This window comes from Rattus rattus, chromosome 4, assembly GCF_011064425.1.
Source record: "Rattus rattus isolate New Zealand chromosome 4, Rrattus_CSIRO_v1, whole genome shotgun sequence".
NCBI classification, from domain to species: domain Eukaryota; kingdom Metazoa; phylum Chordata; class Mammalia; order Rodentia; family Muridae; genus Rattus; species Rattus rattus.
Window position 1 is genome coordinate 57,232,911 of NC_046157.1, and position 17,100 is coordinate 57,250,010.

Consider the following 17,100-nt stretch of genomic DNA (forward strand, 5'->3'; position numbering starts at 1 on the left):
ATTTTCATTTGAAGTCTTTTGTCATCTTTATAGGTCATGAGAGAATGGGAGGAGGCAGAACGTCAAGCCAAGAATTTGCCCAAAGCTGACAAGAAGGCCGTTATCCAGGTAACAACCGAGCCCCCTACCCACCAGACAGGACATAGCACACTCCGTCATCAAGGGCCTCTAGGCATCTGCTGGAAGCCCCTGTGTCCATATTTGCATGAACTTGGCTCGTTCTCAGTCCTTGTGTTAGTAATAAATTGCTTCCCTTACATTTGCTCCCACATATTTAAAATTAGAATTAATCACCCCAAATTTATTCTATGGCTTGCAATATGTTTTTTGAGTAGCTGGAGTTCTCATCTCCTTCAGTCCCTTAGAAGATTTAAGTGAGATTAGGAATTTAGGACTAAACCCAGTCTACAAATGACCTCGTACAAACAGGGAGACTATCTTTGCACCAATCCTTACATTAAGAAACAAACATGCTTGTGCATATTTTTCACATCAGCATTTCCAGGAGAAAGTGGAATCTCTGGAACAGGAAGCAGCCAACGAGAGACAGCAGCTTGTAGAGACTCACATGGCCAGAGTTGAAGCCATGCTCAATGATCGCCGCCGCCTGGCCCTCGAGAATTACATCACCGCACTGCAGGCGGTGCCTCCAAGGGTAGGTCACATTGAGATCTCACTTCAAGTCATAGCATCAATGATGGTGTTCAGACAGAGGGGACTGGAGGACACACAAAAGAAGCTAAGGAGAAATGCCATAAGCACTTTATTTGTGGATGTGATTTAGGTAGATTGTATCCTAAAGACATAGGGTCACAGATGAGTGTTGGCCCTTCCTCTCTTAACTCTCCTTTGGGGAATACCTTTATACTGTTTTCTTGATGTAGTCATATTCTCTGTTCATATTTACCATGGATCATTTTTTCTTCTGCCCCTTGGGCATCCTTTATGTTTTCAAGTGCTTGTAAAATGAAGTTTGAATTCTTTGGGTTAGAATGTGTATAAGCTAATAATTTATTTATGCTTGGAAAACACCTTAACTTCACTATTGATTTTTAAAAGATATTTTGGCTGGGTATAGAATTATTGGTCCAAGTGATTTTCTTCTAGTACTTTAATGATGTTTGCTGTATCCAACAGACCATTCTTATCACCTCTACCAATAATCTTTTGTTTGATCTGGCTGTGCTAAGCATTTTGTCTCTTTTTCACATTGACTATTTTATCGATATAAAGTGGTGGAATTGCATCTGGCCTTAGTCTTTTCTAGCCATCCCTTCATCTCATACCTAAGATTATGTCTGGTATTTTCTTGCATCATTTTATGTCTGGTCATTTTTTATTGGCTATCATACACTGTAAACTTTATGCTGTTGGTGCTGGGTATAGTTTTGTATAACTATAAATATATCCAGACTTTGAATTGAAATCTAGCTAGTTTACCTAGAGGCAGCTTCATCCTTTCGCATTTCACTATTTTTAGATTTGTTAGGTAGGGTGATTCTCTTTGTAGCTTGTAATTCTCATTTTCTTTTTTTTTAAGATTTATTTATTTTATTTTATATGAATACACTATAGCCATCTGCAGACACACCAGAAGAGGGCATTGGATCCCATTACAGATGGTTGCGAGCTACCATGTGGTTGCTGGGAATTGAACTCAGAACCTCTGGAAGAGCAGTCAGTGCTCTTAACTGCTGAGTCATCTCTCCAGCCCTATAATTCCCATTTTCAATCAGGTTCCTTCTTAATAGTCTGAATGCTGAGTTTCAAATTGAATAGCCAAGAACCAAGCAGTCCTGTGTCTGTGGGACTCCATGCACTGTTAACTCTAATCCTGGGAATCTTTTACCTCTAGCCTCAGTTTCTTATACCAGCAAGCATTGAAGAGTCCTCAGCTACAGTCAGTAGGATAACCTGCAGATCTCTTCTAGAGCACTTGGTCCTGTAAAGTCTAGCCAACTGGGTCTCCAATGCCTTTCTTGGAGGTCACTGCCTGAGATCCCTACCTTGTACAGTTGAGGAAGCTCTGGGGCCATGGTTGCTGACAACTATAGGACCTCACCTTGTGTGTCTCCTCTTCCTCTGTGCTCCATGGTTCTTGCAGAAGCTGTTCCTCTTATTTAATTCTTCTATTCCTTTTCTCTAGCAGGAGGGTGAAGTCTTGGTCTTCTTGATAGATCTTGGCCAGAATTTGTCCACATCATGTAACTGAACCCAAACTCCACCCACTTGTGCTGATTCTCCTCACCACTCTGGTTTTCCTTTCCCTGTTCAGGAGCTCCTGGCATTCCTCCGGGTAGCGAGATGGCACCAATTCTTTTGTGCTGATGACATCACTATGATCTCGGGGGATTGGGTGGCTGGTTCAGGGTGACACCAGTAGTCGTGGACAGAGAAAGCTGTGAGTCAGTTGTCTGTTGCAATGGCTTTTCTCTGGACCATACTTCCTCCCTGAACAAAGAGCTTCTGAAAATAAGATGTCTATATTAGCATTTTAGTTTCTCTGAGCAATCTCTGTCTTTCCCAGGCAGTTATGGTTATGTCTCTCTGCAGAGAGCAAGGTTCTTGGTTACTCTTTCTTTACAGAGCATGCTTTGATGAGGAGAGTTGTGGGTGTCATTTGTCAAACAAGAGCTGTTGGGTGGGTTTTTAAGACTAAGCCACAGGCTTGAGTCTTGAGGCACTACCTCCTGTACATGAAGGTACGGACCTTGAGTGCTATTTAAATTTTGACCCAGCCACTGTACTTAGCTCTGTATTTTGAAAGATGTTAGAAAACTCTTCTTGATTGTCTTTGTGCATTTCTCTTAAAAGATGTAAATCAAAGAGTTTCCATTAAATCTCGTAATTCAATCTACGAAGTGTTTTTTTTGATAAGTTGCCTATAACAACCACAGAGCCAGAGCGACGCAAAGTTATTAGAAAGGTGATTTAAATATCACTGATAATTTGAACACATGGTAAAAGTAGAAAGTTTTTCTATTTTATAGTAGTATAATCTTATTTGAATGTTTGCCAAGCATCATAGACAGATCTTCCTTAAGACTAGTGAGAAATATGTGACCTGAGGCACATGTGTCCTGGTTTTAATTAATTCTAACAGAAAAGGAAGGAATAGGCTAGAAAGCTTGGAAGCTTCTCTGTTTCTGTAAATGTATTCGTTCTCACCTTCCCTCCGGAAAGGAGCCGCCCTCTGGCACTTCCTTCTGGGTACATCTTCATGGGCAGCTGTCCACAATGCAACCCTGGGATGCTCTGTGGCCCATTTCTATGCTACTGTCTGCTTTTCTTTCCTCTTTTGAAGTGAAAAACCTACTATGATATTACAAGTGTTTAGATATTTAAAAACATTATATAGCACACAAATGAAAATTGATTATTTACCTGCTGATGGTTACCAGAGTTCGCCCTAGAAAACAGAGAGTTGGTAAGAACTTCTGAGAATGTGTGCTCATGGCTTCACACACACACACACACACACACACACACACACACCTCAGAACCATTTCTAGAGGTCCATACATTTATTTGTTTAAGTTTAACATGCATTCTGATTTAAAACTCATCAGTTATAACTGGATTTTAGCTGAGAAGTCTTACTTTAGTTTTATTATGTAAGTGATTTTAATAAAAAAAAATGTACTTCCAGTTGTTTCAAAACAGTGTAGGCGTTGAGAAAAGAGGGAATATAATTAAAGCAGCGTAAATGCATTCAACCTTGAATTGTTGGTTCATTAGAGGGTGTTTGAAGAAAGAACAGAGGATCTCAAATGTGAATATGCAAAATTAAAACAGATTGTTGTAAATCACCCTGGAAAAAGTCAAGAATATGTCACAGGTGGCATTTGTTGGATGATCAGACCTCTTGGCAAACCTTGCCCGGGGTCTGCGTTGCTTTAAAACATCTTTTGTTTACTAATTCATGCTCGCTCTGTAGGCTCTGCCCTCTGGGTTGTGTTACTAAGCCTGTTTATCCCTGGAGAGCTTCGTTCTGTTTGGTTTGACTAACCAAGGCTTACAGATGCAGAAGCCCATATCAGACCTGGCCTTTCTGTGCTGTGAGGTTGGAGGAGGTTAGCTCTGTCCCCGGTGTCTGTACAGCTAACATTTAACTGAAGGCACAAATCACGGAGTTGTGCCCAAGGCCTAAATCTCGTCTAAATTGAATGTAATTGGCAAAGGTCACTGGTTTGTGGGAGAGGACTGCAATCGGTCTGTTTGCTACCGGTTCTGGTGTTATATAAATAAATACCTGTGTTTAATGCACAAGACAGCTATGGATCTGTAACTAGGGACAAGTTACTTAACAAAGGATTTCTTCCTCCCCAGTCTGCAAATCAGGGTTAAATTTTCAACCCCTAGCAATTAACGTGTTCCTAGCTTTGGTTGACCAGAAGGATTCACTGAAGGTTGAGACAGGACTGTAGAGAGTACAAAGACATCTTCCTTCCCAAGGGGTCGGTGAGGTGGTGAGAACACACGGAGGTTTTGGTGACTGTCCCAGTAGGGAAGGTCTGCTTCTTAGTTAAAGAGGAACCAATGGGCGAAGACGTTTCTGGAACTCCTTGCGCATGTGCAATATGTCTGCTCCAGCAGTGTGAACCATGCTAAAAAAGGATATATTATGCAAAACCTTTCCATATAACGCCTCATTATTTTCCAAACTAAAAGTCACCAAATGGAAGGAAGCCATGAGAATAATCTATTGCTATTTTCTCTATTGCTTCGGTGAAAAATCTATTGCTTTTGTGTTTGCCCTAGCATGATGGTTTTCTAAAGAAAAAGATTATAAATACATTTTTATATCAAGCTTTAAAAATTTCACTCAACCACTAAACTTAAAGGCAAAAAAAAGTTATTTTCTAAAAATTGCAATGTCAGTTTCCCCGACTGGTCTTGATTTGTCTCCTTGGTTTATTTTGGTTTGCATTCATTTTCCCAGGGTTTTCTCCTGGATTTCTCCTGTAACATTGAGAACATGTATACAATGTTGGTGGCAAAAATCAAAATCAGCAGGAGACATCACCAAGGATGGAGGTGTTGCTGTCTCAAGTGTGTCTTTAAAACACCACACAAGGGTTTCATACACTTTATATCATACATTACTGAATATTTTTTGAAATCTGAGATATACAACTGCAAAAATCTGTGCTTTTATAAAAACAGGAGAAAGTTACGTTTTTTCTGGGGAGGTAAAAGTTCAAGGTTTTAGAAACCATTAGCGTGTTATTTAATGTTTCAGGATGGGGTTTTTTTATATTATCTGAAACAGGTCATGATTTCCTTCCATTTTGTGGACAAATGGTATCAAGAAGTTATAAGGACAATGGGTGGATATCTTTTGGAATTAGTGCAATGAGCCTCTTTAAGAGAAGCTTGGATATATCTGGACTCTGTTAGATATTTTCTGGGGCGATTGACTACTTCGAACACCTTCTTAAAGGGCCAGGGAATACTGGATAAACACATGAAGTGGGTTTGGAATCTCAGTGTGGCCTGTGAAAGTTGGGAGACTAGTGTTGTCATCTGAGAGATACTCACTGGCATGAATAAGGTACAAAGAATAGTTCACACGCTGGGAGCACTTCTGAAGTTATACTTGGCTCTGAGTCACTCATCCATTTAATTAACAGTCAATTACTACTTTGTTTAACTGTCGTTTCTTAGCAGCTACATTGAGCCAGGAACTATGATGGGAGGCAGGGGTGGGCCATACCTTCGTTCCTACCTCAGAGTGTGTGTGCTCTACCTTGAGTGAATTCTTGTCTTCTGTGCTTGCATTTGTGGATGTCATCTCATCCATTTCCATATAGCTTATCCCTCGTCTTTTCAGAAATTAATTTTTAAATGTCTTTTTCAAAAGGCAGTGTGATTTCAAGGTGAAAGAGGTGCAAATGGAAAGGGACACATCAGCTGCAGGGAGAATGCAGTTGTGGGGCAAAGACTCTCACGAAAACAATGACGGCGATAATAAAGGGGGCTGGATATAATTGGTCCCAATGGGGCAGATCTGTTTCTTCATTCTTAACTATGACTTTCAGATCCGACCAAATTGCAGTGTTAATACTTAACTGAAGTAAGAATTTGCCGGTAAACTACACATACACATGCATACACATACAACACATACAATACACACACACAACCCCAAACCATATATGTGTGTGTATGCGTGTGTGTCACTAGTTAAAATTTTAAGCCTTAATATTAATAAATATTAAATTATTTATTATTGACATATATATATATATATATATATATATAGAGAGAGAGAGAGAGAGAGAGAGAGAGCCACTGAATTTTTGCTTGTTCTGCGAACCTTTCCATTTGGAGTGTGGGTAACGTGGTCAGGCTAACAGTCATTAACAACAATTACTTTAGGACAGTTTACTTGTGTGCTCTATATGTAGATGCAGTAGACATATGAGGCAATCTTTTTCTACCATTCCTACATGGATGTTTCTTCTTCTTTAATTAAAATCTACCAAATTCATCATAATCAAATGAAGCTCCCCAGACGATGATGACTGCTTGTTCCTCTATCATCGATTATATAGCTCTAGAAATAACTAACGCCCACCGTGGAGAACTGTGGCTGCAAGTTGGAAAAAGGACCATCCAGTTCATTTCGTTTCTGTTCTTTTTGAAGGAAATGTGCACGCATCATATACCAAAACTGAACCGTTTTCTTTGAAACGAATGAAAATATAATAATGCGGGAAGACATTGCTTGGTTTTTCTTCTTTGTTTAAACACACTGTCGTCTATGAGGTCCAGACACACACCATTTTAGGTGGTTTGTCTGCTTGCTCTCCAACGCAGGGGTTAATCTAACTTTCTAAATCTCTAAACATGATCCCTGCAATTGCGAGCTCAGAGCAACCAAGCAGAACCCAGCAGCTAGGGGCATCTTAAGGTCTGCACAATTATCAGATATTCTCAGGCAGTGCTCGTGCGAGTCCCCAGGCCCACACGATGATGAGGTCAGAGCTCATTCTGAGCCCCCAGGGCTCATGGCGAATACAGGTCCAGGTCTGGGGGATCCTCGAGGATCAGCTTGGTGTGCGGTTGCCCTGTATCAGGCTCCTGGGATTTCCGGGGAAAGTGAGGAATATCTTTCCGAAACACACGAAGAAAGAGCAGTGTTAAGTGAGATAAGAGCTTGAAACCATGTGAACACATTCTTTCTTTAATTATCACCAGACTTATTAGAAGATAAGGGTTGAATTCAGAAGGAAAACCCATGAATATCACAATAGCCCAACTTGTACCTAATACCTTGAATCACTTTCCAGTAATCTTCTAATGAGATTGACAGGGGACGTTCCTATCTCGCTATTTCTCCTTCCTGCTTCAGACCTTTAGCAAAGTACAGTCTCCTGCCAAGAGCCTAGGACCAGAAATGAGATTCAGTAATCTAAATCCAGATCTCCTTCACTGCTATAAAGAACGTCACTCAGTGTGCTCTACAAACTCAGCACCGTTATCTGCCCTAGCCACGGTTTCATTTTTGCACAATTTTAGTAACTTGCAGTCATGGCTGTCTGAGAATGTTAAAAGGAAGATTTCAGGTACAGCTCATAAGTTTGAAATAGCTTTTATTTCACTATATTGTTATTGTTTTATTAGAGACTGTTAAGGTTTTACTGATTTATTGATTTAATTTATAAATCAATCTCCATCAGTCTATTCAAGATTGGTACCTGTCCCTGAGTTTAAAGAACTAGGAACTCAGATAAGAACTCCCAGAACACAGTTACATCACTGTCAAACTTATCTGTGGCTTGATAGAAATCTTGAGTGATAGATTCTAAGACATCGTGGCCAGGGTACAGAGCTATGGAAGCAGACAGCTCTTTTGGGAACACTGAGTCTCCATGCCACCGGGACCAGTGTGTCCCTTACGTCACTTCAGCCCACGTGATCCTTCCTCATACCATTTTTGTGAAGAGAAAAAACCCTCACTGTGCCCTAATCTGGGATGAAGATTGGATGAGGTACCACCATACAAAGCAAGTCACCCCATCTAGATAAGTAGGTAGCTCAGCCAATGTGCTGCTCCTTCCGCATGCCAAGTAGTGTCTTCCACGGAGAATCAATGACTGTTGAAGCAGTGATTAGGAGATAATGGATGGGGCTGGGAAGAGTTGGAGGTGAGAACAGGATCATCTTGAGTCCTCTTTGATGGACCAAGCATTAACATTAAATTGGTCAACTGATAAAACATTTAAACACTTAATCCTGAAATTCTTACCCCCCCTGCACCCTCTTGCTCTCTGTCTCTCTGTGTCTGTCTTTCTGTGTCTGTCTCTGTCTCTATTTCTCTCCGTCTCTCTCTCTTTCTCTCCCTTACTCCCTCCCCACTTTCCAGCCTCTCTCTGAAAGCTGTTGTCTTCTGAATTGTGAAGATAGAAAAATTGAAGTTCTAATGTTTATTATGAATGTTAGCATTAGTACATAGTAAGAGGGATAAATATATGCAATTTATGCTGATGTGAAAGACAGGAAGCTAATCTGCAAAGAGCACATGTGTTTGCTGTGAGAAATGACCTTCCTCATTCTCTAAAAGTACTTTGGCTTAATACAGAAGAATAAAGCCAGGCTGCAGCATCCGGTGCAGTTGCATTTTGGTGACAATTCTTTCAAGACAAAATACCTTAGAAAATCATTTTTAGGTGGCCTACCCCTGGGGGTAGATGAATTAAAAAAAAATGATGAAAGAAATCCTTACATTAGAAATTGAAGGGTTTTTTTTCTTCTTTGAACTCATAAAAGGAGAGAAAAAGTGCATTTTCTTCAAAATCATCTTGTCCTAGAGACAGAAATGGAACAGACAACTTAAAATGCATTAGGAGTCATCAGACAGATGCATCGTGAGAAACACAGTTAGGGTGACCCCTCTGTCTGACCTTGAAGATGTACGTAGCCTGAAGAAGGCAGCGTCAAGGTTGTCTAATGCCCTGGTTGTGCAGTGCTTCGGATAAAATGGCTCTCCGTGTGGGCGGTGGCCAGCCTTTAATCTCTGACTTGTAATGGTTTCTTGTTAGTTATTATAAATCTCTCTCCCTGAGTGCGTGCTTTATAGGTTTAGCTTCTCCGTTACCTGTCTTAGTCCTCCTGAACGATGACAGCAGATCCTCTGTTTGTCAATCTGGCTACATGCTACTGTACAAAGGGGACTTGTGATGGTATGCTGCCCATATTTAAAGTGAGGGTGTCACTCTGCCTTGGGGCTGTGGTGAAACATTTCATCTAGGAAGTAAACCAAGTAGTTTACTTGGATTGCGTGTGACTTTGTTTGTGTTCTAAGCACAGGAACATGGCCTGTAGCCAGCAGACTTCAAGTACAGAGCACCAATTCTAGGTTGGGCGCCATGGATAGGAGCTCCAGAAGGGGTTCCTGATAGACAGGAAGTGAAACCTAATCTGGGCCTCTGGCTGTCACGTGGAGGAGAGGGATGTAGCATAAATAAAGGAGTGTACTGAATGCAACTACTGGGTTTGCACAGCACGTCATGGAGAACAGAGAAAGGCCACCTAGAAATCCCAGGAGAAGGCCTCAAATTTATACAAAATACACACACACACACACACACACACACACACACACACACCACACACCACACACACGTACACACACAGTGTATATTTTGGGGCTGTGCACAAACTATGGTAATGTCATATATATATATGTATATATGATGTTTTATATATAAGACATATATATTTTATATATATCACTATATATAACTTTGAGGTATTATATAATATATAATATATGTTATCATATATGATAATATACTATACCTTATAGTATGTGAAGAACACTGTAATCCACCCTCCTTTTTACCACATATATACACTCAAATATGCAACTATGTACATATCACATACCTCACTCATATATACATATATGCATGCATATACATTTAACTTACCACACATGGTTTCTGGTGATAAGTTGCATACCACCAACTGGCTTCCAAGGTGTCGAAGGCACATTATATAATGACTGTATTTGTCTAAACATTCCCGAGTCTATTCCTGACATGTCTTCATGAAGGACATATATCCCCGCATATCATCGTCTGAAATCATAGGGCAGGATACCAACGGTAGGAGACCTGCTAGAGACAAAGGAAACTTAAACCCTTTAGAAAATGTTCTCATGTGAAACAGAATAAAACGAAGGAGAGCCAGTTAAAATGAAAAGCACGAAAACAGAAGCACTTGGGAAGAAACTTAATTGTTGCTGAGAGTCTTCGCATCTGATTGCTTAAAAGGAGCTTAATTAGATTTCAGAGTAAGATAGCTACGGTTTAATGGCGGCCTTTGTTCTGGGGAAAGATGCTGTTCCATTGACCTCATCAGGTACCCCTTGCCGTACAGTTCGGCAGTGGTTAAATTGTCTATTATTCCCTTATTTTGACTCTTGCACCACAATACGTTATTAATGAAGGGATTATTTGTGAAGCATCAATTCTGGTCTTGGGACTGTGCACAAACATGGTAATGTAACCTCATGAACACTCCATGAATACTTCAGTGGGGAAATAGAAGGGTCTTACTGAAAGCTGGGAAATCCGAAGTTTATTCTCCCTCTATAGCAGAAAGCAGCTGTTTAGAAAGAACATGCTGATTTAGGACAGTGTCAGAAATACGGAACGTGCATATAATTTATAACAAGGAAGAACAGTCTGGGTACCCATTCATGAAGAAGTAGCCACAAGCTCCCTTGCAGGGCACACTTTATGGGGCCCTCAGACTCAATGCTTATAGAAGTAATGTTTTGCACACTCTTGAAACCCGTGTTCTTACGGCTTTTCTCGCAGCCTCATCATGTGTTCAACATGCTGAAGAAGTACGTCCGTGCGGAGCAGAAGGACAGGCAGCACACCCTAAAGCATTTTGAACATGTGCGCATGGTGGACCCCAAGAAAGCTGCTCAGATCCGGTCCCAGGTAAGCGCCGAGTGTGGGAACCTCCTGCAGCCGCAGTCGGGTTGTTGCATTTTCAACAACTTGGCAGGAGTTCTTTAATGGGTGAAGCTCTAAAAGCTAACCTTCACCAGGCTGAGTGGTGCGCAGTTGTACACTAGACTTAATATCGGAGGCGGAAGGATTGATGGTTCGAGGCCAGGGGGGTACAGGACAGAGATGCTGTCGTAAATAGGTGAGGAACAGAGAGATGCCTCATCAGTCAACAGTGCTTGCCGTTCTTGCTGAGGACCTGAATTTAGTGCCCGGCCCCCACATTTCACCACCGCTTAAAATTCTAGGTCCAGGGGATCTGACACCATTTTCTGGCTTCCTCTGGTTCCTGCACAAATAATTTGAGTGCACACAAACACACATACACAGATACATAAGTAGAATAAGTGAGTCTCTTACCAAAGGAAGAGTGTTTCATTAATGTGAGCCTTGGCGTTTTCTAAGTCTCCCCAGCAGTGTGGAGTATAAAAACCTGAAGAGCAGCCGAAACTTTTAATGCTAGTCATTGATCTCTACAGTTAGCCGCCAGGACCGGGAAGTGACTCACAGAGGTCGGATGCCACTGGGCATGATAACCCACTGGTAATGCTAACACCGAGAAAGCTTAGACAGGATTCGTGGAACACGCAGACTAGCTAACGCAGTCGTGTTAGTGATCTCTCGGTGCAAAGCAGTAGACTCTCAGTGTGAGCTCATGCCTCCTCGCACACCCATCGGCGTCCATGTGTTCAGATAAACACACGCAAATATTCATACATGTATACATGCATTCATAAATAAACAAAAATAAAGAATAAAGCTGCCAGAATGGAGAAAAATGATAACTCAGTAAACAGAAAGGCATATACTGCCTCCAGAAATCTAAGATTTTAAATTTTCTCCAATTAAATACAAGTAAAAGCATTTGCCTTCTGTGCAAAATACCCAACCTTGAAATATTCCTGTGTATTAGAAAATTTGCAAAGATGTTTCTGTAGGAACTAGGGTATTTAGGACGCTTCAGTGTTTGGAGTCTGGTGGCTGATATGGTCTTTGAAATCAACTTTTACAAGCACGCAGGCTACTGGTAAATAATGATAAATGAGAGAATGAAAAAGAGATAAACAAAAAGGCCCTTTAGTTCTCTCTTCTCTCTCTCTCTCTCTCTCTCTCTCTCTCTCTGTGTGTGTGTGTGTGTGTGTGTGTGTGTGTGTGTGTGTGTGTGTGTGATATTTGTCACCGCTTCCCTAGCAGAGATTTTTCATCTAGAGCTATCATTTTCTAACAGGTTATGACACACCTCCGTGTGATCTACGAGCGCATGAACCAGTCTCTGTCCCTGCTCTACAACGTCCCTGCCGTGGCTGAGGAGATTCAAGATGAAGTTGGTAAGTGAGCTGTCCTTCCGATGTTCTTTGTGAGATAGGCTTTCTTCCAGGACAAATCAGGACCGGGAATCTTCTCTCTCAGTCACCCATGCCCATGTGCCTACAAGTTGTAAAGAACATTTTTGTTGCACCGTGCAATGGCTGTGGTCGCACATGTATGTGAGTGAGTCTAAAATCCTTTAGTGCACATGGCAACCAGAGGAAGGAAGATGCTGATGTTGCGGTAAAAATAAAAAAAAAAAAAGTAGCGGAATCCGTTCCTGCAAGTTCTCACTCCGAGCGGATCCGAGCCTTGAGCTCCGGCTGTTTCTCTGCCAGCTGCTTTCAGCCCTTGGCGGATTGTTACGGTGCCTGACACACACATCTTGTTCCTCGGGCCGCTCTAGTATGGCACAGCACCACGCTAGCCCCGGGTATTCCATAGGCTAGCACGCTTCCAGAACCGAGACAGGTTTTCTCTCTCCCTGCCCAGAACTTTGCTCACATCTCCTGTAGCCTGGTAAAACCGAAGCTCTAGAAACTTGTAGTTTAACAATTAGATTTATATGTTAAATTCTCGATCTACAATGCATCCACAGAATAAAGTCACTGCCAATTAATAAAGATAGAAACCGGGGTTGGGGATTTAGCTCAGTGGTAGAGGGCTTGCCTAGCAAGCACAAGGCCCTGGGTTCGGTCCCCAGCTCCAAAAAAAATAAATAAGTAAAAAATAAAAATAAATAAAATAAAGATAGAAACCGCCCACCTAGACAAAATAAAATTGATCTAGACCACCGGGACTGGAATCATCCACCTCCTCTGTCTCCATCTTCCTTCCCTTGCTCCTCTTCTCCCGCCTTCCTAGACTTTTCCCCGCCTACCCTTCCTTCCCATCCAATGATAGGCTTCGCCTTATCCTGGTCCCGCCTTGCTGCATAATGATCCTACATACCCGGAAGAAATCAGGCGTCTGCTCTATCACACATTCCCGTGAGACTTGAGCCCTCTAACTAGAGCTTGCGTGGTGGCCAACCAAGCCCTGTGATTGCTGTCTCTGCCCTTAATGGTGCTAGGATTCCAGGGTCACGTGCTTGTGCATGGATGCTGCTGAGGATGGAAGCGTGGCTCCTCTTGTTTACCCGGCAAGCACTCTCGCCCAATGTGCCCTCTCTCTAGCCCCAGGTTGCCTCTTACAGTGAAGCTCCCTTCGCTGCTGCTTCTGCTCTTAACTTTCAATTCCTGCGAGACTGAAAAGTGTAACCTGGAATAGAGATCTCATAGCAGTGAATCAGTTGTTACTGAATCCCAAGTGGACGGGGATATTCTAATTTATCCAATCTTGTAGGTAGATGCTTTCCTTCTTTATATCTAAGAACAGTAGTTTTAGTTTACCCTGTGTATCAGGAGCTCAATTTCCCATTTGTTTCTCACTTCATTATATTTCTTGTGACTGCACATTCCAGTTATGTTTAGAAGACAGAGATCAGTAATGAGTCCTCTACATAAGAAGCCAAGAATTGGACATAGTAATGCATGCCTGTAATCTTGGCACATGGGAGGCTGAAACTGGGGAATTGCTTCAAGTTCAAGGCCAGCTGGTACAACATAGTGAGTTCAAGGCCAGACTAGTTTACACAGTAAAACTTATCTCAAGAAAAAGATAACATATACATATATATATATATATATATATATATGAAAAAAATTCTCCGCAATGGACAAAAATTCAAAACATAACTCAGAATCTTGCTGAATTGAAGTTAAAATTTTTAGATGTGTGTATTAAATGAGTGTCCTTTGGGATTAGCTTAACCCTCTTGTCCTGTGTGACTTACATTAAGGAAGCATTAACAATATCAAACATTAGAATGTGAAGCCATTATAAAGGGCCTGGCAGGGACTGTACTTAAACCCACTAATTACAGTTGGCGCTTTCTGATTTCTAATTTGCCCTTAATAGAGCTTCTCATTTGGCATTAATACTCCCCTAAACATTAGCCACAAGTGAATGGGACAGATGGTGACTCAAATCCCTCAGTGCAAAATGCCCAAGAATGGGACCACACAGCAAAGTTAACATCTCAGTGACAGAGAGATAGATACCTAGAATCACACTTGCTTTCTTGTTCTTTCCTTCAGTAAAGTAAGAAACCACCATGAGGGCAGGTCAGGAACCATTATGTAAAAGCTAGGGCTGGAGAGATGGATCAGTGGGTCAAGTGCTTGCTGGATGTGTGGAAGACCTGGATTAAGATCTCTAGCACCAACATTCAAAAAAAAGAAGTTAGTCATGATGAGATATGTACCTGTAACCATACTTGGGGACAAAAGCAAGGGGATCCCAGGGGCTTGCTGGCCAGCGCAAGTGCTCCTGTGTCTTTCCATAAGGAGGAGAAGCCATAGAAGAAGGCATTCCGACAACAACCTTTCAGCCTAGCACTCATGCGTACATGTGTATGTGCCTGCATGCATACACGCTCACATATACGCCATTCTAAATATATTGGACACCGCATACTTTAAATCTTTCTAAGATCTTTCATTTCGATTTCTAGATGCTTCCATTTTAAGATAGTTGTTTACCTTAGGGAAAACCACTTGCTGTAATGAACACATTACAGCCTGCCCATTACAGGCCTGTGTGCCCTTTAAGCTCCTGATGCAAAAGGCTAATGCAAGGTCTTCAGGGAGGATGGGCTTCCTTGGTTGTCCCTAGTAGGCTTCCTGGAGAACTATTACCCAAATGGACAAATGAGTAATCAGCAAAACCCTCAATCAAATCGGATGCAGACAAACCCCAAATTGGCCCTGGATTTACAAAATCCTTTTTATATAAGTCTCTTTACTTTGGTTCATTCTTAAAGTAGTCCATAATAAAAGTGTGATTTTTTTGTTGTTGTTGTTGTTGTTGTCCGATGCAAAGAATAGCCTCATAGAATTCTTCCGATTCGCACCTTCCAGTGTACACAGTCGTCTGTGATTCCATTCACCCACCTTTTCCTTGAGTTCTCATACTTTAGGTTTGGATCAGTTCCGTGCAGGTAAGGAGAAAGCTAACCTTCAGACCAGCTGGCAGAAGGGCGAGATGGGAAACATAAAGATGTTTATGTCTTTTGCGTAAATGTTGGCGCCTTTGCGTACCTTGACCAAGATACGGTTAACGGAGTCCCCAGCTTGGATAGAAGGCAGCATTGTGCTGCAAACACTGGTGGTTGCTTTTCGAGTAAAGGGTTTTAGGCTGAGGAACTGCCAGGATCTGTGTTTCTTCAGTTTCACAGGTGTATCTCTCTCAGTAAATTATGCTCCCAACCTTAAATCTCTAGCACAGAGATTTAAATCTTACAATGAGTGAGAAAGGGGCCTTTGCTACAAAGAGGTTATGCTGCGTGGGTAGAGGGGGGAACTATAATCAAGCCTGTAAAGAAGAATAAATAGCAAACAAACCGTAATCACTAGAGCACAGGAATCAGCTTGCCAGAGAACCCTGGCCTTGATCATGTTACCCCATTGTGCTTCCCCGATGCAGCCCATCTGTTTATGCTCCAGCTAGCCCTAGTAAATCCCAAATCTGTAGTTCTGGTAACCACACACATCTGGCCTTCCATCATCCAGCGTCTTGTCTGCCTTAGAGACTCTGGACCAGACCTTCTCATCCTTCCTAATGCTGCGACCCTGTAATGCATGTGTTCCTTATGTGGTGGTGACCTCAACCATAAAATGATTTCGTTGCTAGCTCGTAACTGTAATGTAGTGTTATAAATTATAATGTAAATATCTGATATGCAGGATATCTGATATGCAACCCCTAAGGTGGTCACAACCCACAGGTTGAGAACCAGCTGCTATAGACTCTGGAGCCACACGGTTGACCTTGCCCCACTTCCATGGGCTTACGCCACTTCTGGCTGGTATCTGCACCTTTACCTCACATTGGCCCTCTCACCCAAATTCTCCCTCTTCTGGATGGCCTGAGCAGCATAGGTCTCTGTTCTTGGAAAGTCAGGTCTCTCAGGATCCAAGTGAGACCTCAGCACTTCTGTAAAGTCTTAACTGATTAACGAAGACGGCAGAACAGGAAGCAGTGGTACAGTGAACTGATTCTCATCTGCCTATGATATCAGCGGTCTGGGTATCTTATGAAAGTTCACCTTGGAGTACTGGCCCATTGCATATAGAAGGAGCAGGAAGTCTAAGAACAGACCCACACTCCTGGTCTAGGAGGTAGACCCGCAATCATTCTACATCCATTCAAAGAGCTGCTCCCTTGGACATTGGGCATGTCCACTTTCAGCAAGGTTTTCTTGTATTTTGCACAAAGGCAGCATATGAGCTAATATCAGCGGTGAAGAATTCTGTGGCAGTATCCCCAGCTGATAATTGAAGAAATTGAATCCTAGAGAGGCCACTTAGAATAGTGAAGGGGTAAAACTGGAACTGAAGCTAGGGTCTGCCTAAATCCCACATCTGTCTTCTCTCTGCCTTCCACTATCTCGCACAGTGAGTTTTCTTCTGTTTAACCATAGTGTCTACACATAGGGTTTAAACCTGGGAGACCATACTGTAGCTTGTGTTAAATTGCTTGTTTCTACCACAGCAGTGTCAGATCCTGTGAGCTCTACTGCCCTCCATGGTCTTTGACTCCAGATCTAGCAGAGAGCCTGGTGTGCTTATAGGTTTCCATTACTGTAGTCTAAGAATCAACCAAATCATTCAAGGTAGATGCCCCTTAAATGATGATATGATCTGTCTCTTGATAATCCTAA

At 41.9% G+C, this 17,100-nt stretch overlaps 1 protein-coding gene across 9 annotated transcripts in view; it reads left to right on the forward strand.

The window, feature by feature from the left end:
• Window positions 1–17,100, forward strand: part of App (amyloid beta precursor protein) — a 218,774-nt gene that overhangs the window by 150,441 nt on the left and 51,233 nt on the right. For all 9 annotated transcript variants that reach the window (XM_032900488.1, XM_032900490.1, XM_032900492.1 and 6 more), the window contains 4 exons: window positions 34–108; window positions 497–655; window positions 10,833–10,961; window positions 12,259–12,358. In XM_032900488.1, coding sequence (XP_032756379.1) covers window positions 34–108; window positions 497–655; window positions 10,833–10,961; window positions 12,259–12,358 — 463 coding nt within the window. The remainder of the gene's footprint in view (window positions 1–33; window positions 109–496; window positions 656–10,832; window positions 10,962–12,258; window positions 12,359–17,100) is intronic.